Consider the following 22031-nt stretch of genomic DNA (forward strand, 5'->3'; position numbering starts at 1 on the left):
ACGTATTTGTTGGATAATTTGTCAGATGAAACATGATGGTGGTATCCAGTCACTGCAATAAACCTCTGCATTTTAGGGTTGGACACACATCATTCTGGGATAGTGGATAGAAATAATAAGGAAAAGACGATCATGGAGTTGGTTTGAAATAACTTTTTGTCTGTGTAGTGTGGCCACTTCCCATCCCCAGATCCCACCACCATTATCTCCTGGTTGAGTGAGTATTTATCCATAACATAACACCTTTACTAAACACAACTGAGAGACCCCACTGAGAATTACCAATGCTCATTTTGACTTTTGGCTCATGAGAAATATTAATGTTTCTGTGTGTCTCTGCATGGAGGGTAATTTTAAGGGAGCTGAACACAAGGAACTGTTTGGAATGAACTGAAAAAAGGCAACTGTGCTGAAAAGACTTGAGTGTTGTGCCTTCTTCCTGCTGTTCCCAGCCTAACGTGGAGATTTCTTTTGAAATTTGGCCTGTTTGTTGAGACACCTGCAAATCCAAAAGCTCAATGGGCTCATAATGCAACTGTTACAGAAATAGTGGGAAGCACTGGTAACTCAAATGAATTTTTATCCTCTTTTAACCCACAAACTATTGGCATTTTAACACAGATGAACAATTAAAGAGAAGCTGCCCAGAGCAATTTGTTTGTGAAAGCTGAATAGTGAAATCACAGTCCTAAGGCATCAAGCTATCCTATAATTGTTACCATGTTCTTCAGACTGGGGAAAGTGTTTATCCCATTAAAATAAGTGGGGCAACTGAATGAGTAACATTACTCAATGCAGTAAATGAATTTAGCCCATACTTAACTTACTGCCCACAGCAAAAAGCTGGGTGATAATAAAGAGGGTTAACTCGAGTGCAGAATCGATTGAAAAGGCTTAATTCCTGCTGAATTACCTTGTGCACGTAACACTTATTACACTGTCATCTGTGGTTTATTTTAGAGGGGTGATGACACCAGGTTTTTTTGTACAACCAGCTGAGAATGGAAGGTGTTGGCATTACGTTTACATCACACAAACCCTTGAACACAACTGCTCACAGTAATGTATAACATGTAAACTTTGGCCTGGTCAAATGAAATACCATTAACTCACCCAATTGAATAGATTACTTTAAAACAATTTGTACAGCTGTAAAATTAAGTTCAGTGTAATGTTTTCTCTGGAAAAAGGAAATGCTGATGATGGTTCGACTTTTATTATTTGCTGCAAATTAACTGTTGCACATTTTATTGTGTGCATCCTAATATTATTTTTTGGGGTACAACTAAATCCAACAAGCAAGCAAAACAGAAGAATCCGAACTGCAGCAAGTGTAGTGTTTTTCAGAAAAGTTCTATGAATCACTCTTGAGCAGGAAGCTTTTCATGTGAGCTGTTTTCCACATTCTTAAGACTGGCAAAATCTTGCAAAGGAGAGCTTTCCAGTGTATTCCCCAATATTGTAATGAACTTGGATTACACACAGATTAGTACAAGCCTGCATTTCTGTTGAGATTCCTTAGGACACTATTTCTTCAGATCCATGGACTGACATCCTCTTTGAGCTTTCATACATAATTGCTATATAAATAATCATAGCTTCAGTGTCAGGTTGGTATAATGCAGGGAACAGGCAGTACTTGAACTGTATTGTAAACTGGTACTACAGGAATTATTTCCAAGTAGTATCTTGACTGTGTTTTCTACAAGCTGATAATGCAGGAAAAGAGAAGTGCTGCATAACCAGACAGCAGGATGTGAGACCAGGACCTCAGAACTGGGGAGGAGAGCAGCTAAGTTTTAATCTAAACCCTTTCCTCATGCAAAGGGGACCTTCTGGAGGAAAGGTTTTTGACTTTCTGGCATTCAGCTTTTGATTGAGGCTCAACATTCTGTAGGCCTGCCTGCTGCCTCTTTCACCAATTCTCCTCTGCAGCAGCAGCTCCAGCAGAGCTGCTCTGGGCAGGTTTTCCCGAATGCCTATTCATTGGTGGATGGACTGCAGATACCAGGTGGGAAATCAGATTGTTGGGGAACATGTGCTCATCTCGTGCTGCTTCACTGGCTACAAGGACAGTCCTAGCAGAGGGGCTGGAGAAAACCTGGGGGCAAGGGACATTAGAAGTGCTGTAAGTCATGGCATCATGGCTGCTCTGCTGGAACCTTTCATCTTGTGTTGCTGTTTCCAAGTCAGAATCGAGCATTTCATTGGGTATTTGTATTCCACTATCTCCACTTGGACATTTCAGAATACCTGGACTCTGCAGAGCATGGTAAATAACTAACCCTAAAAGGGAATTTATATTTGATGTATATACAGTTTTATATCATGGCTTTGATCGGAAGGCAATGATTAGAAACAAAAGCGTAACTCACTGTACTGTTGTTGTTGTGCTAAAATATGGTTGGGGATTTTGTCTTTAGAAGTTAATAATTCTATGAAACATGGCAGCATCCACAGCCTCTTTGGCACACAATTCTCTGGACAGTAACCATTCACACGTGAACGGTTTCAGAATTGGTCTGTGGATCTCTTAAGAGAGACTGATTCCTAAACTCCAGCTGAGGGGAATCCTTGCAGCTCTGCAGTCTTGGCCAAGGTGGTGGACTGATGACCTAAAAGATGTGTCCAGAACAGCACTAGCAAAAGAAGAGTTTGATGGGTTGCACAGAGCTATCACTATTAACCATTTAGGTTCTGAATGTGGAATGATGGAAGAATATGCACTAATGCAAAAATACATTTTAAAGTGGTTTACAGCAGGGAGATTGCACTGTCTGAACCTGGCCCCTGAAAAGCCTGCAGCAACAGCCACATCATACGGTAAATACTGAGCACTGAGTTGTTTATATTTACTTAAAAAAACTATTTCCCATCCCAGAATATCAATTCTATCTTCTGTTGAAGGGACATGAGGATGGGAATGCTAAAATACTTGGATAATGAAAACTAGTAATTCTCAAGTCTGCTTAGTTGTCATAGAGCTAAACTGCTGCTTGCTTTTTTTGTGTGTGTGTGTGTAGAAAAAGTAGCAGGTGTTGGTATGTTATTTTTAGTAGCAGAAAATTAATGCAGAAGAAAAATATACTGGGAGGATCTCAGTGGCCTGATTTCTGGTGTCTGTGTAGAGTTAGTACTTGTGGCTAATCTTGAGTCCTTCTGAAACTTTACCACATAGATGATATTAAGATGATTAGTTTCTATCTAGAAAATTTGTCACAATTGACAATTTTACCCACTGCTTAAAAGCCAACAAATACATCTGTAGAGTTTCACTTTGTTAAAAAAAAAGAAAAGGCTTTGTAATCATAGACTTTATTCCTAATGCTGCTGAGTTGGGCTCAGCAAATTTCTTCTTTACAAATAGTTACAACTGAACACAGAAGAAAAAAAAAAGCATGCATATGACTACTTCAGAAGGCTGCCAAAAACTACAAATACGCATAATTTCTTAAGAACCTTAAATGCCACGTGACAGAGACAATGGGATCTCTCATGGCACAAAAGATGGAGAAATTAACTTGTCTGAGAAGTTGAAATGCTCAGCTTTTGGACCTTCTTTGCATTGGAAATACATTGAATATAGAGAGCTCTAGAGGATGTAGTTAGACTGAGCTGAATGGACCTTGATGAAATTTGTGGTGGAGCCAGACAGTGGAATTAGCAACTGCATGGGACAGAGGTTAATGCTCTGAATTAAGTAAATATGGAAGGGATGCTTGATTTTTTTTTTAATAGATATTATATAGTGATTATGAAATGGAAAAGTTTTATGGTATTTTAATTCATAGTAATTTATAGTGTATACTGTATGCTATATTTTTTTGCACAAAAGTAGGCTGCAGAGAGCACAATACCTAGAATCTACGTAGTAAAGGCAGCAAAAATCTACAGATAAAAATGGCAAAATCCTGTCTGGGAGGTTAGTTTCTCCTAAAAGTTTTCTTTTAATATTTGGAATGGAAATAAAATAGTCACTTGAGCTTGATGACTCAACAAGGAGAAAAGGAAGAAAAAGAAGAAAAACCCCATGTCTTTTGAGGCTTGTGAAGAATTTGCATAACCTGGCTAGGACATGGCTTTCCATGTAGTGTCCTGATGCTACAGGTATGTCAGGGATTGGATGTACAACAGCTTCTCCCTCTGTCAGAGCTGTGCGAGGTGCTTGGCACCCCTCCTATAGAGATCTCCTCCTTCCTCTCTTAATTTGGGATATGTCACAGTGAAATACCTTTTGTAAGGACAGATTTTCTCCCATTATTTTATATCTTACGTAGGTAAGGTAAAATTGCTTTAACAATTACTGAGAGGTTTGATGTCTCCCAGCAGTTCCTGAGCCAACTGCCAATGCTCAGATGCTAATTTCAGGCCCAATCTTCCAGAGGTCAAAATTGGTGCAGGGTCCAGGGACCCTCCAGCCTTCAGGCTGCCAGGGCAAGGCTGGCCCTCCTGTGCCAGACAGTGGGAGCTTGCAGCCATGACTGAGATGACAGAATTGTACTCTGTTACTAGAAAACACATCCTTATTTTTTTTTTGGGCATGAAGAAGGTATATTGATATTTGATAGCTGTGCTGTTACATAAATGTCACTTTGTCAATAGCTGCTGTTTAATTATTTAGCGAGGTAAGCAATTTACATGCTTTATTTTTCTGGATGGGTAGGGAAGGGTGCCCCACAAACCCCTGGCAGCCCTGCAGAGGTGATGCAAGGGCACAGGGCTGTGCTAGGAAGAGATTTGCAGAAGAGAATGAAGCAGGACACTCAGTGAATGTAGGTGAGGAGTTTTACATTCAAGCATGTGCAAACATCATTTGCAAAGGCATACGTGAATTAACTCTGGACAGTGGCAGAAGTAGTTAACTGAAAGATTGAGAAAGCCAGAAAATCCCTATCCACAAGAATGGTTGCAATTACTTTGTACTTTTTTTTTTTTTTTTCTTAAAAAGCATGTAACATTGTTTCATGGATGTTGGTGCTAAACAACAGAAACCAGAAAGGTTTCAGTAAAAGAAAATTATTTTTCCATCCATCAAGCTGGGCTGTTTTATATGGGTTTAATGTCATGAATGGTAAACATTTGTATGCATTGTATGGCTTGTTGGTTCTTCTGTGCTTCACAAATGTCACAGAGAAAAAACTTTTTTGCTTAAGAATGAGTAAGCAGCTTTTCTTTGTAGAAATTCATGCAAATCCTTGGGAAGTGCCCTATAAAAACGCTAGTTCTGTTAGACTACAGACGTCTGTGCTGCATTTAAAACACTCTTTATGGTCTGATTCACTTCTTTAGCAAGTTCTTAAGAAGTCTGCATATTAAGAAAAAGCATCAGAACTTTAAAGATTTTTATAGAAACTAGAGCAGCAAAAAGCCCATTTTCTAAACCCCCTTTTCCTCAGGAATTGGAAAAAGAAGGTTTGAAATATAGGTTAATTCTTCTTGCAGCTCCATCTAATCCTTCTTTTATTTCCCTCATATGGACAGTCTCTCTCGTTTTTCAAAAAACCAGAATGATATTGTTTAGTAATAGACTGTTTCCATGTGTGTGCATTTCCCTTCAGCCTTGAGAGCCATCCATGACAAAATAGTTAAGACCAAAGAAAAATTCTTGACTTAAGAGTACAGAATACACTTGTTCTCTAAACCGTTAACTTCCAAATGGAAAATCTTGGGATAAAGACTCTTGAAATAAAGGAACTTTTATTCTGCTAGTAATGAGCACATTTCTGTATTAACAAGGCAGTGCTGGTACTGTATGCAGCATAATAAAAAGTGCCTGCTTTTGGTGGGATTCTCAGGCTCTGCTCCTGTGTATCATGACTCAAAATAAAACCACAGGGGATTTTATCATTTGCTTCAATGAAAACAGATTTAGACCAGTGCTGGGGCTTCTGACACTCTTGTGCCTTCCCTATAAGCAAGGTTTAGTTGGAGACCTTTTTTGTTAAGTATGCATTCATTGTGTTAAAAAGACATGGTATCAGGGCAGAAAGACTTTTTCATATTTTGTCAGAATTAAAAAGGTGATCTTTTGTGTATCTTTTGTTCATGGCTTAATAACCCTGGTCCATATGAAACAGAATTTTACATATCCTCCTTTTTTAATGATGCTTCTATTTCAGCAACATGACCCAGAGGGAGCCAATCAATTACACGTATGAGTGAGGTACAAATGACAGCCATAAATAATCATGAATTACTAATGACCAGAATTCAGCAAGTGCAATTACCCGCTTTCTCTTCTCCTCTGGATTTGCCCAAATACACAACTACACCTCCAGTGTGGCAGCTCTAGCTGCTTCTGCTCTGACGTTACATTGAAATGGTCTTGCCCTTCTCAAATGTGCTTTTCCTATGAAGCAAAATCAAGGTCTATGTACTTGTTCAGCACATCAAATGCCAACAGAAAAAAAAAAAATTAATGAATGAGAATTTACTTTTTAAAAAGCTGTGTGTTTCTAGATTTGCATTTAACATACTGAATCCTGTAACAAGGCATCCCTGTGCAGGCAGGTGTCTAACTCACCCATGTCCTGAGTTGTTTCTCCTTTCATCATTCTAGCACAATGTAATTGATGTTAGCAGAGGAGCTGCCAAACTGATAGTGTTTCATTTGTATATCATGGGATCACAAGTATAATTCACAATGAAGGTGAACACCATAAAAAAAGGAATCTGTTTAACCAAGGGTGTAATGTTATGTGGATTTAAGCTAAATTGGAGTAACTTAAATTGCTGTACTGAATCAGGCCAAAAGTCCCTCCAGATCAGTCACCTTTTTCCAATAGTGGTGTACAGGGGGTGCTTTGGGAATAGTGGAAGAGTAAGACATACTTGGAGGGAGCTCTCCCATGCTATGTCTTTCCAGCACCTACAGCTCAAACAGCTTACAGTCTAGTAACATTTAAAACCACACCTCAATTACAATCAGATTAGTACAAGCTGGTGTATAGATCAGGCCTCAAAATAATGTGAATATTATTTTAGTGGCATATCAGATTATGCAAAGACAGAACAAAAGACTGTCTCCTCTGGAGAGCCTGCTCCAAGCAAAAAGACAATAGGAGTGTTCTACAGCTGAGAAGATGAAAGACAAAACAGGTTAGTGATCTATCTGAGGTCAGGTGAGAGTACACCACAACTGAAACTGAACACTGGTCTCCAAGACACTGTTTAAGACCTCTCCAATCACCATAGTCCCAATTCTGCACTGCTGCTCATCATTTATAGTTTTTGAGTCCACCCCCTCCCTTCTCCCACAAAGGTCTCAGTCATGTAAGACAGGGAAAGAGCCATTGTGGATAGTTCTGACCGTGTCTGTGCTGAGGAGGGTTATTCAAGTTGCTGCCAAGAAAAGATTGAAAAAACTCCCAGTGGTGCTCTCAGGGAACTCTGTAGCAATGACAGATCCAAGTGGGTTTGTTACTAAGAGGGTCTGCTCCTTCAGGAGCTACATGCTATCTGAAGAGTAGGATTTGTCATCTTGGACCGTTTACTTCCAGAAGTAAAGAAGTGTTCTCTGCTGAAGAACACAAACCTAGAAGCTGTCATGTAGGTAGAACACCACTACCTCACTCTACCCTTCCAGTCCATGCTGCTTGAACATGGCCTAGAATACTCCTAGTATGTAATTGATTAAAAAAAAAATCAATCTTAATTTTCCTTTTTGGCTAAAATTGGTGGCAGTTACACAGATACTGCCAGGTTAGGTACAAAATCTTCTGATGCCCTCTGCAAGCAACTCAGACAAATTTAAAGATTTTCTTATCAGCTGTGATCTTGCAACAGGAATATTCACTTGCTCTAAAATGATGCCCTAGAAGACAATTCACTCAGTGTAAATGAACATGATCCACGAAAAAGCATAAACCAAATACGGGTTTAGTCTGATTGTACCATTATTCTTTCTATGGAGCATTATATATTATTATAAATTTATATTATTTGTTACTCTCCTGTCAAATCCTTAACTGGCCACTGGGTTCAGGAGGGCCAGCTGGAGCTCCTTGCATTTACCCACTGCGTTTCTGAAAGGAACAATCCCAATGCACGTGTAAACATAGAGTTGTCCTGTCCTAGTGAAACGGAAGCCTGACCTTTTGTTTCATTATTAATGAACACAACAAAACACATGTATTAAATCTGCACTTTTTCATTACTCCATATGTTTCCTCTTTCCCAGTCCATGTCTGACATGTGACAGTAGAGCACAGAGTGATTGTCCCTAGCGCCTTCTCCCTTGTGAGTTTTTGCCACCTGCTTTATAGCATTAAACAGATGTATAAGTGTAAAGCATTACAAAACTCATCTTTTCAATCATTTATCACTTTAAAAAAATTGGCAAATAAAGCAGTGCTATGGTTAAGCATTTTGTCTGCTCCACGGAAAGAAGAAAAGCATCACAGATTGTAGGAAGATTATGAAGCAGTAAGTTTTTTCAGGTGCACAGTGGGTAAAATTGTTTCTTTATATCATGGGTGACCATGAGGCATTTTGTTTATTTGATATCATATCTTGTTTCTATTTCTTTAATGACCAAAATATTTCTCTAACATGCAATAAAGAGGATCTTCCAGAGAAATCCTAACAGAGGCATTGCATTATTCATCATCAAGTGAAGAGGAAAATTTCAATTGCCAGTTTCTGGTAAATGTCTAATTAAGAAAGTGGACTTCTGAGCCACAGACGGGTGCCACAATCATTAAAGGGCAGTTTTCTGAAGATTATGAGTCTCCAGTCTGTCAAGCAGAGTTTTTCTACAGCTGAACTAATTCAGGAATAGAAAAAAAACCCATCTAGAACAAAGCTTTTGGAATTAACATCTTGTTTAAGGAAACACATGCCTACTTTGAAGTAAGTGTGATAGGTTCATAACTGTTATTGAGGTCAAGTTTAATTGTAGTGAAGTGACAGAATATAACTTCAGCACTATTCTTAATTTCAGCTGCAGCACAGACCCTGTATATCCAGTGTATCTGAAGCTGTACAGTGTATTTCAAGTAGACCAGTTGACTATAATTGGCACAACCAGTTTGGTCTTAACATGGAAAACCACTGAAATGTAGACTCCGGCTGTCTGATTAAATTTGAGGGTGTGAAAAGCATATGTATGAGGCAATTATTTTTGTTTCCTATATCTTACAGTTTTGATTAGAATTTTTTTTTACTTTAATGTTTCTTTTGGCAAGCTTCATTCTGGCCCTGATTTAGGACCATGTCATTGCTCAGTAGGTTTGTCTAGTTAGACTGTTTCCTAGAATCTGGCTTTTTTAATGACTGATTAGTCTAATATTTGCAAACCTAAACACGAGTGGAATTCTAATGGGGAAGAGGACTGTACTGGTGATTAGCTCAGTGCAACTGGTTTGTGTATGACTTCTGGAGGAACAGCCTCCTCACAGGGCTGCTGCTGGAAGTTGCCAATGCAATATAGCATTGGTTAGTTCCTCATCGTTACTGTCTTCTCATTAGTGCAGCAATTTGTGTGCTGACCTTGGTGCTTGTATAACCTTGGCTGCATCGTTTCTTAGTCTAGTTTGAAAGACCAACTATTGTTTCTCTCTTGCCTGCTATTGTTGGTATGAACACTGTCATTTTTACTTGTCTCAGAGACATGCCAGGCCAAGAGCATGTGAACAGGGCTTTCAAGTTACTAAAATACTGAAAGGTCATTACATCAGCTGTTTATTTATATATGAACTTTAGTATTTGTGAAAGGTGCCAGCTCAACAATCATGGAGGCAGAAATCTCCTGACCTCGATCATCAAGGGCAGTGGCAGCATAAGCTTGTTTCCTGCCAGCATTTCTATCCCTATTCCGGAGGGAGAGCCTGGAGGAAGGGGTTAGTCTCCATACTCAGTGCATGATTTCTCAGCTGGAAGCGCCAGTTTGGATGGGTGTTTTTTATGATATTTTCCCACCATGAGAACTGGATAAACTCCATCATCTCGAATCCCAGGGAACAGCTTTGAGCATTGCCCATCCAGATTAGAGTCATCTGTGATTTAAAACTCTATGTTCTCATCCTTAGAAATACAAAGTGTCAATTTAGGAAGTGATTTCACCATGTGCTCACCTCCTAAACGGGGTGTAAAGAGGTGCTTAGATTGAAATAGTTGCTCAGAAAGCATCTTAAATTGAGGTCTCATTTTTTTTTTTATTAGTTTATATATATATTATATATATATATATATATTAGAAACTCCAATGCTTTATCTTGGGTGACTCTTTCTTCTATAAGTTTTCTTCAACAGAAATTAGTTTCTGGTCCCCCAGGAATTTCCTGCAAAGGAAAAAGCCTCTATTTCTGTTTTTCTTTGTATAAGAGATGATGACTTTGAGAAAAGCAAACTGGAAAACTGTCCTCAAACACCCTCCCAGTTTTCTGGTTTTCTTTCTTCCCCTTTCTCCCTTCATTTTCACAACCTTTAAAGTCTGAAAAAAAAAATTACATTTAACTAGGAACCCAAAACCTAATAGCACATAATTACTTCATTTCATATGCTGCATGCAAATGGGAAGCAAACCTCAGGATACATCTAAGATATTATATGCATCACGTTGCTGCCACGAGCACGCTTAGCATCAGGGATGCTGCCCTGCCTCAAGATTTCAAGCTGCCACAGTCCTCTTTGTATTTGTAATACAAAGTATTGAAATGCACAGCTACAATAGGCTTTAATGACAAGGTGTCTTAATTTGCTTTTTATGATGTGATTAAAGGTACAATAAGGTAGGTGCTCAACAAGAGGGAAGACCATTGTTCTGCATCATTAAGCTCACAGCGGCCCAAAAAGAAATTGTAGGCAATGTGCCAAAGCCCTTAATGAAGAGGATCTCTTTGAATTATCTATGGATGAGGAAGGGATAAAGCCTGAGCCCTGGTATATTTGATCCTCTTTGTGCTCTGTGTTACTAGGACTTATGGAGCCAGACGTACCGGACCTTCTGGAATTGTAATTTATTGAAGCATTAATTTCCCAGCCATACTAAAGCTCCTGGCACAATAGATAAAGTGCAGTTATGCACTATTATTAATTCTTGCAAGTGTTTTCTGAATTCCTACATATTAGAGTCATGAACTTCTAAAAAATAAGGCTATGGGGATTTATTCGTATCAATGTTCAGTATTTCATAAAGCCAAGTTATGCAAATATTGTCTAACTTGGACTTTTAAGAAAGACTCTTAGTTTTCTCAGAAATGGCACTGTCCTCTTACCACATGATATTAGAGTTACAGGGATGATACAAAATAAACCCATGATGAATGGTATTTTACTGCTAACTTGTTTTGAAACTTTTGTTATTTCTGTCTTGTTATTTTAAATGAAAATGATTCTTTGTCTCCCTCACTGTTAAATTTTAACTGATTGCTCTTATGCATTTTTATGGTTATACTGACATTTAACTACCTGGATGTACTGCATAAGCTACAGAACTCTCTCCCACCTATCTTGTGAAACAGAACCCTGTTAACATAATTTTTTCACAATAATTTCTATTTTGGAATAATCAGGGATTATAGTCTTAAATAATTCAAATTTTACTAAGTTAGAAGTTCCAGTTTTATAGGATTCCATGCACCTCTCAGTTCTGTGAAAGCTGAGGATATTTCAGCTGTGTTTCCCAAAGGACTTCTGTGCTTAAAGTTACTCCTGGGTGCTGTGCACTCTGTTCCACACATTGCTGAGACAAGGTTGCATCACATTGCAGGTTGTTTTCTAAATTCAAACTACTGCCAGAGATCTGCACCTGCAGCCAGCTCGGGATAGTTCAATCATCTCAGATATCAGTGGGACTGTTCCTGTGACTGATTTTAGGGACACGTATTTAAGGAATGTTGTCCTGCATCTGTTAGATGTCAGTAACTTGTGAACGTTCTCTGCTGCCTTCAAACAAAAAATGTGCAAGCTTCCTAAACAATCAAAACATTCATAATTTGTTGCCGTCTTAGTTTGTTCTGCTTGTTGCAGTTCTGAATGTGGCTCACTGATAGTCTTCGAACCCAGGCTGCATGAAAACTTAGCATCCTTGGGGGATAAGTAACTACTGCCACAGCCACTGCTTGATCTGAAGGGAGGATTCACACAAACAATACCTGGCACCAGGTCTGCTGTTGCAGGCGGCATCTGAAACTAGTTCTGGGTACAGAAAAACATCTCAGCAATTACCTTCCTCTGAAATTCTTCCCACTGTCACATGCACAGCAGCTTAGCAAGTGGAAGTGAGTTAGTATAAATAGAAATGACAGTTCACATGTCTTCCTGTTTGCTCTCACAAGTTGTTTTCTCCCACAAAGCATCAGTGTCCTTTTGGGTGAGTGAGTGAGGATTAGATCAAAACTGCACGTTTAAAATTTAATCACTTCCCTACATAACATACCAGCCACATATTTTATTCACTTTGTTGTCTGTGACATCAGTCTCTGGGACTAGATGCAGACGGTGCCACAGCGAGGACACTGGATTTCTTTCCCCCCTGTCCCCTCTGCCGGCGAGCGCAGGGCAGCGCTGGGGAACGTCAGCCAGCCCCGCGCTCCTCTGCCGGGGAATCCTCCCTTATCCTAAGCCACCTTAGGAATGGCAAGGTGGTAAAGTACAGCTTGAGGGGCCTAGGTAGTTCCTGTTTCTCTGGTGTGTCTGTAGGGACAACCCAGGCCACGTTTTCAGAGGTTAGCCATAAGTGATCTGCCTGTGATTGTTTCACAAGAGCCCAGCAGCAGTGTGTCCGTGAGCAGCTGGCTGTGGCTTCGCATGGTTCCATCACACTGTCTCGGGCCAGTTTGTACTATAGATGTGACAGAGAGAGAACTGTGGTGTGAGAGAATACAGACAGAAGGAAAAGCAGAAACACAGAAAACAAGGTTTTTGTAACAGAAGTTATTGTATTATCACATTTTTAGAAAATCTATCACATCTTAATAATTTGACACATAAAGACCTGTATAGTATTGTAATCTGCTGATTATTTCTACACACAGCAGTGCAAAAGCCACAGAAACTTGCCATAAACTTATATGGCCAGCAGCAAGCACTGAAAGACCAGCTTGAGCACTGCATCTCACATTGCACAGGAGAAAGTGTCTGGATGTACTTGGAAACAGATAGAAATCCTTCCTTGCACGTCTATCCTAACTTGTGTTAGGAGCGTGTGATTAAGCCACTGACCCTTGTCAGGAAATCTTACCTAATACGTACTGGATAAATTAACAACAGCATCCTATTTTGTGATGTAAAGTTTTGTAAAAAGTCTGATATGCAACCGTGTACATTTAGAGGTTTGATTTTCTGCAAGTGTGAAAGGGAAAGTACATCATGAAAACATAATGATTATATACATATCAAATTAGGTACAAAGCCCCTTTCATTTCCACTTGTATAAGCAGTTTTTGACATTACAATTTCCCTGTCATTACCAGTGGTCACAAGTCTAAGAGAGAACATTTGCTTTTAAAAAATTCTTTACCTGACAAACTTCATACAGTAACTTGTACTGCTCTTCTTGCTTCTGTAGCGTGCACAGGCTGCATCCCATGGTTAAACAAGCGGCAGAAATAATCTTCCTTACTCAGCAGAGCAGCCACAGCAGTGTCGGTTAGCAAGCATGCAGGCAGGTATCCCTGAAAGGCCCGGGAGAGGCTGCCGGCCGGCCCGGCGGGGGGTGCGGAGCCCGGGGGGTGCGGGGCAGGGCTGCGGGGCAGGGCTGCGGGTCCCTCCGTGCTCTCCCTTCCTCGCCGCTCGCTCCCTCCGCCGCGCTGCTCCGGCTGCCGCGCTGAGCGCCGGGGCACACGCTATATACTGCTGCTCATGCATATTAATCAGCGCTCATTGACTATTCATAACAGTGAGACAGAAGCTATAATTGCCAGCTATGACAGCTGAAATTCCTCTAATTAACAGGCAAGTGCTTCAGTAGCAGGCATAATAAAAGACACTAACAATTTTGTAAACCATTTTGTAGCAATTACAAATAAACATGACTATGTTTTACTACGGTCCCTCAGGATAATTTTTAACATATTTTAGCAAGCTGGTAGTACAGTTTGAATGTAAGTCACAATGAAATGAATGTAATGGCACAAAACTCAGCAGTGGCTGTGGCAAAGTTGAATATGCTGGGCAGCATTTATTTTTTTCTCATACTGCGGTGGTATCTGCGAGCCCTGGCTTTATGGCAGGAGATGACACAACACAGAAAGGCCATTTCTGTCCCTGAAAGCCTGTGTGCAGCCTTAGGACTTGGCTGCACAGCACCAGAGATGTATGTGAAAGTATGCGGAATTAGGATAAAAAATAATAATAGTGCCTTGGATTAATATTTATAGAATAGCTTTAGATTAATAATTATATCAAATGAAGAGTGACCATCTATGCTACAGACTCTCCTATTTGAAAAGTGTAAATGACTGGTTCACATATTGCTACTTTTAAAAAACCCACTACCAGACTTTAAAAAGATATACAATAAAATAAGTATTGCATTTATGACTATTCAGTATTTGAGATCCACATGAAACCTGTGCCATAGATTTAAGTGATAAAACATCAGCAAACTGCCCAATGACCTAGAAAAGTACTCCTCAATCATAAGCTTCGTGGATATTTTTCAGTCTGTAGGGAACACTACCTTGTGTTGTGAGTTTGGATTGACCAGACTGCTTTCAACAGCTTCAGTATTTAGAAAGTGTGCATTTTTATGAACCTTTTTATAAACCTTCAATTCATTCTGCTATAAAGAAAAGAAGATGACAGAGTAGCTAGGGATGAGACAGGAAGTGTAATTCCAATACAGGTGTTGCATGGCAGAGGGCCTGGCTCTCGTGCTGTGGTTCTCTAACTGCTTTCTGACTCTTTGCTTAGCAAGTTTCTATGGATGACAGTGGAAATGTTTTGCAAGGATCATCTGCAGCTCTTCTGGCCAAGCTGGTAGTGTCTGGTAGGACACCCAGCTATTGCTACAATTGTGCAGACTCATGCATTAAAAGGATCAGGTACTGAAATATAGTTCCTGCCGTGCCTGTGCTTAGTACTAAACTTTACTAAATAGAGACTGTGACAAGAACAGGTCCCTTTACTCTGAGATGTGTTTTGGTAGCAAAATCTGCCAACCTGCAGAAAAGAAAGAGATGAGACCTCTCAAATCCCTGCCAAACACCTGAAAGCAGGCAGAGACTCCAGTCCTGTGCTGTGATGTTTCCCTGACGAGAAGACAATTGCCACCAGCGGTGGTAGCACTTGTAAGGTCAGAGCAAGACAGAGGCAGCCTGGATCTTACTGCTGCCCTCCAAACTGAAAAATGATTCAGACTATCCCTAATTATATATGTTCCTACTCACCCACATACTATAGGCTTCTCCAAAATTGGTTGACAGCCAGTGGCTGTTGGTCTCAAAACAACTGGAAAGTTCTTGCATGAGAGGACTAGTGTTCCTAAAAGCAGAAAAGGTGATGATGATGATAAGTGAAGTAAGTAAAAAAAGATCCCAGTGAAATTGTAAAAAAAGATTTTGGGCTCGATTAGATACTTTTTGGTTATGTAATTTGATTAAGCAACTTCAGGTAAAATTTTCAAAAATCTTGCCTATAAATATAGATATATATATAATTTTTTTTTTTTTCTCCATGCGATTAAGATTCTTTTTATTTGCTATTTAAATATTGTAGTTGTTTCAGGTGGCTGGGTTCAGTCAGGGTTTTTTTTTTTAGAAATAGTATGCAGCTGCATCTGATGAGAAATAAAGCAGAAACACGCAGGATATTTCATTTCCAGTTTCAACAGTAACACACCTATTTGTTGCTTTCCTTTAGTAACATGATAGACTACACGAGATAATGTTTTGGCTGATTTAAAAAGATAATCTGTGTATCAGGCCAGGACAGTAAGTCCAGCAGGAGACTGTTGTTTTGATGTAAGAGTGGAGCAATCCCATAAATGTGATGTTTCAGATTCTTCAGCTAACAAAGCCTAAGCACGTTGCTCCGCAGCGAACCGTGTGGCTTAGCGGTGCAGTTGGCTTTGTTGCACTGTTGCTCGGGTAAATAAGCTGGCCTGACAGTCAGGCCAGTGCTTATCTCAACTGAGATGTTTTCCATTATGGAAATCCAATTCTTATTTCTCTGTCCATCTCAGAGGTAGAAATGGTATTGCTGCCTCAGGTTAATATAGACTAGTTTTTATTGTACTTTGCCAAACTTTCAACTTTTGGGCTGCAAACTTGTGTTCTGGGCACTGTCCAAGGCTGATTCTGCCTTTAGTGGTACACTTCAGACCAAGCGTGTTACTTGTTTCCAAGAGTAAGGTTACAGGAAAAAAAGGTATGTTCTTTGCCCATGTTAAGAAATTCTGGATGTTTTCTTTTAGAAGGTTTTAGTATCAAGATAATTTGAAGTTTGGCATAGGGATGGTTTGTGTTGTCCCTGTGAAATCTGCTAAATTTAGTCAGCTCTTAAGCTGTTGTAGTTTGCATGTTCTGAGTAAAAAGTTGCTGTGAGTTTTCAGTTTAACTCTTACGATACTTGTTCCACCAGAACCAGGCCCCAGCACTGTGGTTCTGTTTCCAAATTGCTCTTTGTGAGGTTTGATGACTGATATCAAGAACAAAGAGACCTTCTTAGTGTTCCCCACTGCTGGACCCAGCCAGCCAGCAAGAGCCACTGGGACGGGGTAGATGTTGATTGTGTGATTACACTTGCTTTCTAACATACACAACACAGGTGAGCCCAGAGCATTGCAGGAACTCTTGTCAACATGTGCTGTACGTGGTGGAGGTAAACTGGCTTTCTTGGGTTTGTCTAGATAAGGTAGCTTGTTATGGGATCTGTCATCTGTGTTAACAATGTGTCATGTGTGGTCTCACCAGTGTGCCACAGATAATGAGCTTAACAAACTGTACGCCTTGTGGATGGCTTAGCTCACGTGCACTGTGGGTATAACAGTGGTCCCAGCTGAATCAGAGCAATCCAGATTGAATAGGAAGTTACCAGCCAGCTGACTGGGAACAATAGTAAATAGCCTTTGAATATACAAGGTGCCAGCGGGAGCTTTCTTTAGCATTTATCTAGATTACTTGCTCCCTGGCTGATTACATGTGACCAAGTCTACAACATCCCTTTTACCAAGATAGCTGGCTCTGACTATCACACATTTGCTTTTGTGGCAGAAAGCTAATTCCTGAGGAGCAGATGGGGGAAAACAGCCTGACTGCATGGGCCACCATAAAGAGCAGGGTGCTGCTCTCCTCTCCAGGAAGCTGGATGTCCTGGCCAGAAGGGGTGTGATGGCCAGGTCCACAGGCTGGTTTTGCTTTGTATTTGTCTTAGTTGCAAACTCCAATCTCTCAGCTTGTAATTACAAGCTTAGTATAACTTCTGCTCCTTGAATCTTTGATTTATTTGATGATTAAGCCTGTCAGATGTTGGCAGGTAAGGGAAATCCACAGGAGACCAATGCGTTTGAGGTGTCCTGCCTGTCTGCATGGGGTGGTGAATCCCAATAAAGAGGAAAATAAAGCACTCATGAGGGACCTGCACCCTGGAGGGGAACATTATTAGGGAACTCAAAGGCTAAAAAGCACTCTCTGCCAGCTTTTCAAGGGGAAGGACTCACGCTGCCAACTGTTGGCTCTTAGACAGCAGTTCCCACCAGCAAGAATAAACTCATGTCCTTTGTTGAGGAGCAGATGGCACATAGCTACTTCACAGATCTGGGCAAACACCAAACGGTTGCACTCGGTTCTGGGAGTTCCTAATGTTTGAGTGGCTGACTGCAATATTAGTAACGGTTTGGCATTGTTTATTTTGTTTCTTTAAATGCAAGTTGGCTTTCCTAGTACGTAGTAACTATTTAATGTTATATTTTTGTACATATACTTAGCAAGTTCTGTTTAAACAAATGATCCCTATTTAAGCAGTGTGATTAGGGAAATGTTTGCGTAATATATCAATACTTTAATTACTTTTCTCGTTTTTACAAATATTGAAGACTTGTGAGAAACAAAGGCTAGGGAAGAGAACAGCTGTGGCTTTATAAATAATTCTCGCATTTGTATTTTATGTAAACAGAAGTCAGGAAACTGTACAGGTTATGATTGCACAGGCTGGTGTGAAGGAAAACTGTGCTACACAACAGTACTTTAAAGCAAGTATCTGGAATTTTTCAGTGTGTTAGGGTGCCTTTTAAGTATAGCCATCAGGTTACCACTATTACAGCTTGAATGCATTGTTGTTGAGAATGTGTTCAGGTTGAGTCCTGCTTCCCTGTGTTCATTTGCAAATTTTCAGTACTACAATCCACCCATAGCTGTGAAGTGTTGGATTCTTAATAATACACTTAATTAGCGTGGATCTACTTTAAAAATACCCTTCTGTAATGTCCTTTGTTGAATATGTGAAAGCAAACCAGGATTTTCTCCTGCATTATGCAGGCACAATTAAATACATACTCTAAATATAACAGCAAAAAGATCTCAATTCTGTATTTTTTTTCCCATGTGGGCATAGCAATCTGCCTATGCATTGGAAGTTTCAAGACTGGAGCCAAAATATTTAAACTAAAACACACCACAAGAGAGAATGTGAGAGCAAACTTAAAACGTTGGCTTTATTCCCATCAGTTAATTCTGAAGTCTTGAGATCCTTATTTGCTCCACTTAGCATCTCTGAAAGAGTTCCAATTCTCAGAAGTAACTTAAATGAAATTATATTTATTGTTAAACCACTGAAGGAACTGCTCTGTCCTCTGAGCTCTTTAAGGAGCCCAATCTCTCTCTAATTTATGCCACTTGAGAAAGACAGCAATATTAGAGAACCATTAGAGCAACATCCCTGTAAGCACTGCAGGGCCAGTAGATATGAGAACACTATTGTGTTAATTCAGTCTTTCATGAAGCAGAAATGATGAGGTCAGAATAGGGTAAATAACTGATTAATATGCCACTGAGACCTTCTGATGGGGAGAATCAGGATGCTAAGAGCTGACCTATGGACTGCAAAACTCCTCCTACTGCAGGCTGCTGGTCTGGGTGTGTGTTACAGCAATGCCAAGAGGTCTTGGTCAAAGATCAAAACGAGAGGTGATCCCTGAACCAGAGGATGAACACACTGAGTTTACAGTGATGGCAGCGGGTGAAACAGGGTTTTAGCTACTGGGGACAGAGAAGGAACTAATCAAAGGAGGAGTGCTCTTTCACCTAATCATAAACCAGCTCTGAAATCACCATCTGTCAGCTGTGATACTGCAAGCCTTGCAATGCCTGAGTGAGGGACCTGGAGGCAGATCCCTGCTTAAAGAGTTGTTCTTCAGCTCAGCTCCCTGACACACAATCCTCGTCCGTCTTCCCATTTCTGACACAATGCAGTCAGCCACTAGGAACCACAAAACCAAAAGTACGTTAAGACTGGCAAGGAAATGAGAAAATTTGATTATAGACTGGATTTGTGCTCTAAAAGCTTCTTTCATGTTAGCTGAAACCTCAGCTTCCTCCCAAAAAACCTTTGATTTCCTTGGTTTGATACTGGAACAGCCAAGCTCATCTCTAATTTTTTTATGAGTTATTTAGCTTTCAATTTAAAGATTACAAATTTAAGCCTGCTCTAATAGTTTTTATATGGTGAAAGGGCTTTGCTTATTGTTAGCAGTTACAAGAATATAAAATTAAGAATATTTAAAGGAAGAAGGTGGAACAGGAAAGCATAGGAGCGTGGACTCAAGTGTTAGTTATACATTTCTGTTTATAAGGTTCAAGTGCTCTCAAATCTAAAATTACTTTTAGAGCATCCCCCTTTTGATTTTGCTGTGAAATATCACTTTAGAGGGATAGCATTGGCAAGCACAGTCTGCTATGAGTGATGGTTCATTTTAAAATACAAATGTTTTTTGTAAAAGTGATAATACATTTTTAATAATCTCAGAGCAAGCAAAATGATTCAGTGTACTTGAATGCTGCATGAAAATATTGACATAATGCTTAATCTTTAAAACTGATAGACACGTGGCCAAAAGCTAATAAAGTTCATTCTAATACAAACGAGCAAGTAAAATAGTATATCATAGTCTGTGATAGCTTTGGATCCTGATCATATAACTGTAGCCCAGGGACAAAGAAAATTGAAGTGATTTAGAAAGGTACCCAGTAGGATATATCTGATATTAGGCAGTTTGCTGAAGCAAAACAGTAATGTCAGAAAGATACAAAGGTGTAAAATCCATTTGACTGTGTCCAAATGCTTTTACTCTTTGACCTTAATGTCTCCAGATGAACTCCCCTAAGGGTCAGCTGAAAAATGCTTAATAATATATGGTCAGAAACCACCAAGACCTTTTGTATTTTAGCTACTGCATCCATATTATGAATCTTAAAACATTTCTATTTGAAAAGATATTAACCTTCATTTCTCAGTTTTTACTGCTCCACACTTAATTTGAAACAGAGCAAAACAGGAATGCCATCTATGGTTCATTAGGTTTTATATTAACCATCTGATGAAAAGGATTTGTGGGAATATTAAGTATTAATGGTAAATGGCAGTCAAAATGAAAAAAGTTGCTTATTTATTTGCCTTTGTGTTCATTTCTAGGTTCAGGTGGACAATAAGGAACCTGACTGCTAATTCTGAGCTAAAGCTTCTATGCAGAAAAGATGCAGAAGATGGTCAGACCTTGAATCAAACAGGTTTTGAGGCTTTTAGGAACCAAAGATTAAAAGTAAGTGTTCATTTCTGTCTTTGAAGTTGAGAAAGATGCATTTCCACTGAAGGAGATTGGTCTTGGCTCCAGAACTGGTCTGTGTCACTAACTCCAGCGAGGGCACAGAGGGCCCAGCAGTGAGCACAGGCCTCTGCTGGGTACTGCCCACGTCTGAGATTAGATGTCTGGGCTAAAATAAAATACTGGTTTGCAATTCCAGAGCCAGGCTGTGCCTGTGCTGAGAACTGCACCTGTGCTCTCCCGGTGCCAGCCAAGACATAGTCTTGATACTATGGAAGAAAGCAGAAGATGACTGAGGTCCTGCCAAGTGCTCTAGTGCACGGTTTTCTGTTGTTTAGCATATGAAATACACCACTAGTAGAGTGCTGGATTGGCTTCCCATTTATCCACTTTGCCATATAGTCTCACCAGCCTATGAAATTGCAGCAATGCTGGTTCATTTCTTGTTTCATTATGAAATCAATACTACTGCAATAACATTGCTTTGATAAAAGACACTCTAAGGCATTAATTCCTTCTGTGACACAAGGACACTTTTGTGCCTAACTTGGTTCACTTTGAACAAGGAATTCTAGTTCAACGAGTGAAGTTCACTGTTGGAGGGCACATACCTCCAAGCTTTGTTCCTGCACCAGGTAACATTACCTGGCTTTATTTTCAGTGGCAATGGAAGCAATTTCCACCTGTTATTAGCACTATATTTCTGTGAATCAATGGGAGGTTATATGTTTACCTTAATGAAAAAAATAAATTACATCCATAGATGATGGTATTGGCTAACCTCACTGAGCTTTTATGTAGATACACTTCCTCTGCATTTATTTCCCTCAAAATACAAATTCTAATAACCTGTATTGATGAAGTAGCACTGAAATGAATACACAAATATAAATATTTGATAAAAGAAATGTGAAACTACACAGGTAATTGGACAGAGTGATGAATACCAATAATAACCCAGAAATTATCATTCCTATTGGAACATACATTTACCCAATAATCTTTCCACAAACATGGGTCCCAGTTTTCCTGCAGACTCTTCTGTTTGCAGCCTGGCATGCCTGATGGCTGACTGCAGAGTGACACTGGGATGCAAAAAAGTTTTTATAATTCACATATGACTGTAGCTTTGCAGGTGATTTTTATGTTTTGAGTGGTGGCTTCTCTGCTTTGGGGTAGCGGGTGTAGTTGAGAAGTTAACTTTTCAATAACGTCTTATCCCTTGTCCACCTTTGCTGTCCTTTGTTGCTCCACCAAATGAGAAGGCTGGCTGCTGCTGTGCTTTTTGTTCACATTGTTTTTATCTGTTCCAACTATGATAATGATAGAA

The 22031-nt window shown here is 39.7% G+C and overlaps 1 protein-coding gene across 2 annotated transcripts in view; it reads right to left on the reverse strand.

Annotated features, from left to right (window-relative positions):
* PDZRN3 (PDZ domain containing ring finger 3) overlaps positions 1–22031 on the reverse strand; it is a 134812-nt gene that overhangs the window by 16887 nt on the left and 95894 nt on the right. The window contains exon 1 of one of the 2 annotated variants that reach the window (XM_051627548.1): positions 13463–13750. The exons of the other annotated variant lie outside the window; for it this stretch is intronic. Coding sequence (XP_051483508.1) covers positions 13463–13531 — 69 coding nt within the window. The 5' untranslated portion in view covers positions 13532–13750. Of the gene's footprint in view, positions 1–13462; positions 13751–22031 lie in introns of those variants that run through there. 2 annotated transcript variants of the gene reach the window in all.

The sequence above is a fragment of the Apus apus genome, chromosome 9, assembly GCF_020740795.1.
Source record: "Apus apus isolate bApuApu2 chromosome 9, bApuApu2.pri.cur, whole genome shotgun sequence".
Lineage (NCBI taxonomy): Eukaryota > Metazoa > Chordata > Aves > Apodiformes > Apodidae > Apus > Apus apus.